Below are 8,319 nucleotides of genomic sequence, written 5' to 3'. Positions count from 1 at the left end.
CCCATTGACTGTCCCAGGCCCTTTCAGAGCCGCTCCCCTAAGACCGGTCCTGGGATCTGGCCCCAGCAGCGCTGAAGGAAGCCGCCGGACTCTTACCCCGTCCTGGATGCGCGCAACGTCTTGACTCCAGAGGCCGAAGCGGCTGCATCTCCAGGCAACCGCGTGTGAAGCAGTGGAGCCGCCATTGGGCCCGACAAATGCGACAACTGCGCCTCGCGCCGGAAGTCGTGCTCCTTCGAGTACCGCCTTCGGGCCGGAAGCGGCGGCCTTCAGCCAATCGGGAACCCCACGTGGGGAGAGCGGAGTGAGCTCGCGGGCTAGAGCGCCGCCAACGCTTTCTCCCCCTGCGCCCGGCCTCGGACCCCTTCTTCTCCTTGGAGGACTTTCTCGGCCCAGCGAGGTGCGGGGCCTCAAGCGGCCTCGAGCACGCTCTGCAAGGAGGTAAGTCCGGAGGGCCTGCCCGGTCCAGTTTTGAGGAACCCCAAGGAAGAGCGGCACGCCCGGGAGGTGCTAAACGGTGGCTGGGTTCCTCGAGTATTAACTTTTTTAAGGTAAAGCATGCTCTGTCAGACTGAAGAAACCGAGACCCTGTGATGACGTCAAACCCTCAGACATTGAAGTGGGAAGGGGATTCGAACGAGACGGCTAGACCCTGGAAACAGCTCTGTATCCGCTGCACTGTCCTCAGGGACACCCAAGATAATCTCATCCTCACGGAAACTGAGGTTTGACCAAGCGACTTACCCAAAAACCTCGGAGTGTGATGATACTATGATAAGAAATCCAAGAGCGGGAGGAGACAGTTTCCAAGAGGCACTACCCCCTGAACTTAAAATTTTACAGGAGGTAAACGAGCCAGATCAGCAAAGCAGCGAAGGGCCTCCCAGGCATAAGGAACAGAACGTGGCGAGGTATGGAGAATGGGGAGGCAGAGGGAAAGAGGGACTCCTCCTCCCCCTTGGTTTCTATGATGCAACCTTTGGAGACCCATCAAAAAAGTACATTATATCAGCTGAAGCAGCTTGTGGAATATAAAACACTATTCTGTTTTACAACGTGTAAAATAAGTAACAAGTCTTTCTGCTGTCTCCATATGGTCCCACTATTGCTTCCTTCGCCCTAGAGTTCCTGCAGAATGTTGGGCAGAAAACATCAATGTCCCAAGAGCATTAGAAAGTGTGCCCTAGCTCACAACGATGCTACAACACAGCTGTTTAAATGGGAATCTCTTCCCCTTCACCCCCAAAGGGAAAAAAAATTAAATCACAGTTCATTGGCACTGTCAGAAGTATAACTCTGTACTGTCAAGCAATTTGACAATTTATTCTTTCGTTTTTAAAAAAGTCTAACATTGCCAGCACCGGTTTGGCTCAGTGGATAGAGTGTCAGCCTGCTGACTGAAAGGTCCCAGGTTCGATTCTGGTCAAGGGCATGTACCTTGGTTGCGGGCACATCCCCAGTAGGACATGTGCAGGAGGCAGCTGATCCATGTTTCTCTCTCATCGATGTTTCTAACTCTCTATCCCTCTCCCTTCCTCTCTGTGAAAAATCAATAAAATATATTTAAAAAAAAAAGTCTGACATGTAGGGGGGAGGGGGAAATACAAGAGGGTATAAGGCAGCGGTTCTCAACCTGTGGGTCGCGACCCCTTTGGGGGTTGAACGACCCTCTCACAGGGGTCGCCTAAGACCATCAGAAAACACATATATAATTAAATACTGTTTTTGTTCAATTTGTAACAATGAAAATACATCCTGCATATCAGATATTTACATTACGATTCATAACAGTAGCAAAATTACAGTTATGAAGTAGCAACGAAAATAATTTTATGGGTGGGGGTCACCACAACATGAGGAACTGTATTAAAGGGTCGCGGCATTAGGAAGGTTGAGAACCACTGGTATAAGGGGATAAAAGGTGATGGAAAAAAATAAGGGGAAAAGTCTGATATATAGAAAAAGAATATGTTAATGTAAATTACAAAACATAATAAAATGTATCACCCAATTTATGAAAAAGAACATTAACCTGTACTATTGAAGCTTCCGTGTGCTCTTCCCAGATCCTACCTTCTCCCTGCTTCCTTCCAAAAGTATTCACTATCCTGATTTTTAAAAATAATTTAACTTGTCTTTATGTAATTACCATATATATTCCTAGATAACACATTATTTACTTTTGCTTGTCTTCGAACTTGACAAAATTATTTCCATGCTGTATTATATTGCTGCTTGTTTTCAATCAACTTTGTTTTTAGAATCCATCCCTGTTGTATGTAGTTGTATTTTATATTCTCTGTCATATAAAATATACCATGATTTATATATCCATTTTCCTGTCACTAACATTATTTTCCTTTCTCCATTCCCCCATTATGTACATTGCTATGAATATTCTTGAAAGTTCTAAAACCTGTTTGTGAGAATTTTTTAGGGTAGAATTGTTAGTGTGAAGGGTACACAAGAAACAGTCCAAGAGCTTCCCAAAGTTGTACCAATATACACTTCCAGCAATATCTTCTTAAGCTTGAGCACAGACCCTTCCTTATTTTCCCAAAGCACAGCTAAGACAAGGTTGCCATGCTTAAAAATATGTTCAGTGGAAGCCTGAGCTTGCAAGAAAAATCTTAAAACTAAATAGCATAATTCACAGTTGGAAAGCTTTGGTCATGTCCCTTCATTTGGGATCCTCTCCTCAATTACCTGGTTCCATGAGCCAACTCATCTTGTCAAGAAAAAAAGCCTTCTTTATCAGTCTTGCCTTCTCTAGAGTCCCATCTCTTTTTGTCTCCAAATCAAATCAAAGTAAATAAAGGCACACCCACTTCCCAAAACAACAGAGCAAACAAGCATTAGCAAGCTGCCTGCAAAGATGAAGCCTTGCCCACAGTGTAGTCATCCTGTTACCTCGCTGTGAATTACAGTTGTTCGTAATTGTCCTGAGCTTCTTCATTCCAGGATGAATTTTTGCTTTACTTTCAAATACACAGTACACCCATTAACCTGTTTTTTCAAAAGAGCAGTCTTCCCCTAGAGATGAATTTTACAATCATCCCTAGAGTAGTTCTGTTGGTTAAAGCCTCTTGGCTTGAGCCTGGCCAGCATGGTTCAGAGGTTGAGCATCGACCTATGAACCAGGAGGTCAATGTTTGATTCCCTGTCTGGGCACATGGCCAGGTTGCAGGCTCAATCCCCAGTAAGGGGAGTGCAGGAGGCAACCAATCAATGATTCTCTCTCATCACTGATGTTTCTATCCCTCTCCTCCCTTCCTCTATGAATCAATAAAAATCCTATCTAATAAAGAGGGAATATGCTAATTGACCTTCACACATTGCAAAGATGGAGGCGCCCATAGTCAATAAGGAGGGAATATGCTAATTGACTGCCCCACCCTCAAAGATGGCAGCACCCACAGCCACAAGATGGTGGCGCCCAGTCCCCTCAGCCACCCAGGGCTGCCCGAGGCTTACGCTGCCAGTAGTGGCAGCAGCAGAGGTGTAATGGGGCGTCACCTTCCCCTGATCACTGGGTCGCCTCTCTAACCCTGATGGCTCCCAGACTGTGAGAGGGGGCAGGCCAGGCTAAGGGACCCCCCTCCAACGCATGAATTTTCATGCACCAGGCCTCTAGTAAAATATAAAGCCTCTTGGCTTGAAAGTATCAGAAACTATCTTAAGCAGAAAAAAAAAATCTAAGGTTACCTATCAGAAAAGAATTTCTCATTGGTCAAGTTTGGGTCAGGTGCCCTTCTCTAACCCAGACTAAAGAAATGAGGTCATATTGTGTCAAATAGCTTCCAATGAATCTTTGCTGTGGATAAAGGGTCATTCTAAATGCTCAACAAATGTTTTTCAAATATTTGAATGTAGGGAAGAGCCACAGCAACAATTTCTAAATAGTGAAACTAAAAGTTGATATCCCATTTGGTTTTTTTTCCTCTTTCCAGAGTCAATGATTATATTATGAGTCAATTATCTTTATAAAAACTCCATTCATTAATGAAAGATCTAATTAAAGATATATATATATAGATTATATAATCTTTAAATTCGTGCATGGGGGGGCAGGTCCCCTCAGCCCAGCCTGCATCCTCTCCAATCTGTGACCCCTTGGGGATGTCCGACTGCTGATCAGGCCTAAACCAGCAGTCGGACATCCCTCTCACAATCCGGGACCTCTGGCTCCTAACTGCTCACCTGCCTGCCTGCCTGATATCCCCTAACTGCCCCCTGTGCCAGCCCGATCACCCCTAACCACCTCTGCCTGCTGGCCTGATTGCCCCCAACTGCCCCTCCCTTGCTGGCCTGGTCACCCCTTTCTTCCCCCCCTGCCAGCCTGGTTGCCCCCAACTGCCCCCCTCTGCTGGTCTGGTTGCCCCTAACTGCCCCTGCCCACCAGCCTGGTCACCCCAACTGCTTCCCCACTGCTGGCCTGGTTGCCCCACTCAGCCTGCTGTTCAGTCATTTGGTCGTCCCTCACTAACCCCCCTGCTGGCCTTGTTGCCCCACACAGCCTGCTGTTTGGTTGTTACTGTTACTGTGACAGCGTCCCAGACAATTTGCATATTCCTCTATTATTAGTATACTAGAGGCCCGGTGCATGAAATTCATGCACAGTTGTGGGGGTGTCCCTCAGCCCAGCCTGCACCCTCTCCAATCTGGGACCCCTTGGGGGATGTCCGACTGCCGGTTTAGGCCCAATCCCTGGGCTCAGTGGCTGGAGTGTCAGCCCTCAGATCAAAGGGTCAGGGGTTCGATTTCTGGTCAAGGGCACATACCTTAGTTGTAGGTTTAATGCCCAGCTCTGCTCCCTGGTCTTGCATGTGGGGGAGGCAACCAATTGATGTCTCTCTCTCATTGATGTTTCTCTCTCTCCTCTCTCTCTCTCCCACCCCTGCCTGCCTTCTACTTTCTCTAAAAAATCAACTGAAAATATATCCTTGGGTGAGGATTTAAAAAAAGATGTATATATATACATGTACCCTCTAAAGACCATTAATTTAAAGACGTCCTTGTCCCTGTACCTTGGCAATATTGACATTTTGGACCAGATAATGCTTTATGAAGGAAGGAGGCTGACCTGTGTATTATAAAATGTTTAGCAGCATCTCTGGCCTCTGCCCACTGCAGCAGCATTCACCTCCTCCCTATAGTGACAAGCAAAAATGTCTTTAAATGCTAACTAGCCCCTGAGGAGCAATATTGCCAAAATTAAGAACCACTGGTATAAAGCATGGCCTTAGTAAACTTTTAGTCCAAATAAAGACACAAAACATATTTCAAACAATTAGAGAACAAAAAATTAAAACATACTGGTGCCCTAACCGGTTTGGCTCAGTGGATAGAGCGTCGGCCTGCGGACTGAAGGGTCCCAGGTTCGATTCCAGTCAAGGGCATGTACCTGGGTTGCGGGCACATCCCTAGCAGGGAGTGTGCAGGAGGCAGCTGATCAATGTTTCTCTCTCATTGATGTTTTTAACTCTCTATCCCTCTCCCTTCCTCTCTGTAAAAAATCAATAAAATATATTTTTTAAAAACATACTGGTAATACACAAAATTATATTGTAAACAATCATAACATTTTTATTTTTCATTTAATAATCTTGGGGGGACATAGAAAAAAATCATTTACCATTTTATTGTGGTGGTCATATACAAGAGCCTCATGCTATTTAATGCCTATTTGGAGTGTTTTTCAGATTTTTATCAAAAGGATGCTACAGAGAAAAGTACTTTAATTTTCCCCCCACAATTCCTCAGAAGGCAACTGTATCTGGCTGAAGTTATGAGTCAGTAATATATTTTCTTTCCTTTTTTTTTAAAGTTAATCCTCAACTGAGGATATTTTTTCCATTGATTTTTAAAGAAATCGATGTATCTCTCTCACATCGATGTTTCTCTCTGTCTTTCTCTCTCTCTTCTACTCTCCCTAAAAATCAATGGGAAAATATCCTTGGGTGAGGGTTAACAAAAAGGAAGGAAGGGAGAGAGGGAGGGAGGGAGGGAGGGGAGAAAGAAACATGTATCAGTTGCCTCCCACACAAACCCTAAATGGGGCCGGGGATCGAACCTGCAACCCAGCTACATGCCCTTGACCGGGAATCAAACCTGAGATCCCTGTTCATGGGCTTATACTCTAACCACTTAGCAATACTGGCCGGGGCAGTAACATATTTTCTATTGTTTTATTAGCACAATTTCAGAAATTAGCTTTAACTGTCTTTCTAATTGGCCTTTGGTTGGTAAGGACCACCTAACCTCAGCTTTATCTGTTCCTACAGGCTTTCAATCTAATAGTAGTTAACATCTACATTCATCTATACAACAAATATCTTTTGAACACCTAGGTACCAGGCTCTGTGCCATGCATTTGGGGATATGTGGTCAGCAGACAATAATACTAATAGTCCTTGCCCTCATGGAGCTTTCCATCTAATGAGAGAAACAGGTATTGATCAATTTAACAAATGATATAGTGATACTGTAAATATAACAAATGTATTAAGTCCTTTGAAGGAGATCACATGGTGCTCTGTGGTTCTAGAATGGGCAGAATTTACCTCCTCAGGGAGCTCAAAGAAGTTTCCCTGAGAAAGTGATAATGGAGTTGAAAACTAAGAATCATTAAGTATGTGCAAGACCTCATGGCAAGAATAGAAAAGGGGGCCATCTCTTAGGATTTTAGTTAACAATCCAGGGTTGAGGTGATAATCATTTGGAGGAAGGTGGTGGTGGCTGCAATGAAGAGGATCAGTTGAAAAAACAGCCAAAATGAGAATCCTGAAATAAATAAATGATTGTCTGGGAATCCCTTTGTAATGCCAATATGCATTCCTTTTTCTTCTTTACAGTCAAATTATATTAGTTCTTTTGCAAAGCAAGACAAAAAGGTACAGCAATCTAAGCTGAGTGGATATTAAGTTTTATAAAAAGTAATGTATTATTTAACAGCAGTTCATCATGGTATAATCAGATAATGGTACTGGAAATTTTTTACCATACTAAATCATTTAATTAAAAATTTACTTCTGAAGATTAAAAATGGTGGCAGAGTAGGAGGATGCTGCATGGACATGCTCCTAGGAACAAGCTGGAATTACAACTGAAATACAGAAAGGCTTCCTGAATAATCAATGGAAAACTCACAGGAGAGAACCCTGATACCCAAGGACCGAAGGTAGAGACCGCACAGAGACTAGTAGGAGGGGTGGAGGCGGGAAAGGGCTGGCCTGGCACCCACAGAAGGCAACTGAAGTCAGAGAGATATCTCAGGTGTGTGTGTGGGTGAGTGCCACTGAGAACTCTGGGATCTAATCTCAAAGCTGAGCTCCCAGCAGAGAACACCAAACTGAGGAAGATATCCACATAACATCTATCAGTGAAAGGCAGGGGGGTGCTGTCTGCCAGGGAGTGGCAGCTGAAAGTTTAGGCACCCTCTTAGAGGGCCAACGCACAAAAATTCCCTGTGGAGCCACGTAGCTTGTGCTCTGACAGAGGGACGGTGAAGATCAGCTGTGAGATCAGAACCCAGGACTGGGGTCTTGGGGGGATAGAGCTCAGAAGGCAGACACCCCAAGTTTCCTGGGCTGAGTCATTCCCTCTCACAGTAGAAGACATCTTTCCCACATAGACATCTGCCTTACCTGGGGAGGAAGATAGTAGTCACACCCTATTGGAAAACACCTTGCCCTGAGGCCACTTAAAAGCTTAAAAGTAACAATTAGTCTCCAGGCAGAAGCAACTGCCCCACCCTGTTGAAAAACTCGCCACACCTGAGGATGATTGCCTGGGGGGCAATTCAAGTCAGAATCCTATCAGTCTGTAGGTGGAGGCGGTCTCTGGAGGCTTTGAGTCTTTGCCTGATCCAATAAGTCAGAAGCAGCTTTTAACACTGTCCTGCACTAGTGATTGAGAGGTATAGAGCAGTGGTCACCAACCTTTCAGACCTCACGGAACACCAGTGGTCTGTGGACCACCAGTTGGCGACTGCTGCTCCAAGTTCCTTAAGTCACAGACCACCGGTTGGCGACCGCTGGTATAGAGGATCTACTTAAAACATTGTCACAAACAAAATAGACAACCAAAATGAGGAAACAAAGAAACAACCCCCCAATGAAAGAACTAGAGAATTCTCCAAAAGAAGAGATAAATGAAGCAGAGATAAGAAATTTATCTGAAACAGTTCAGAGTAATGATAAAAAATTCTCAACAGTATGAAAAAAGATATAGTAACTATAAAAAAAAAGAACAGTCTGAGATAAAGAATGACATAACACAAATAAAGAACACATTGGAAGGAATACACAGCAGATTAGG

At 44.5% G+C, this 8,319-nt stretch overlaps 1 protein-coding gene across 1 annotated transcript in view; it reads right to left on the bottom strand.

The window, feature by feature from the left end:
• RRN3 (RRN3 homolog, RNA polymerase I transcription factor) overlaps positions 1 to 260 on the bottom strand; it is a 34,312-nt gene extending 34,052 nt beyond the window's left edge. Inside the window, exon 1 of the mRNA XM_005871987.2 lies at positions 97 to 260. Within this exon, the coding sequence (XP_005872049.1) occupies positions 97 to 185 (89 nt within the window). The 5' untranslated portion in view covers positions 186 to 260. The remainder of the gene's footprint in view (positions 1 to 96) is intronic.
• Between the last annotated feature and the right edge of the window lie 8,059 nt (positions 261 to 8,319).

This window comes from Myotis brandtii, unplaced genomic scaffold, assembly GCF_000412655.1.
Source record: "Myotis brandtii unplaced genomic scaffold, ASM41265v1 scaffold363, whole genome shotgun sequence".
Classification (NCBI taxonomy): domain Eukaryota; kingdom Metazoa; phylum Chordata; class Mammalia; order Chiroptera; family Vespertilionidae; genus Myotis; species Myotis brandtii.
Note: the sequence above shows the minus strand (reverse complement) of the source record. Positions and strands in the feature narration are given on the sequence as shown.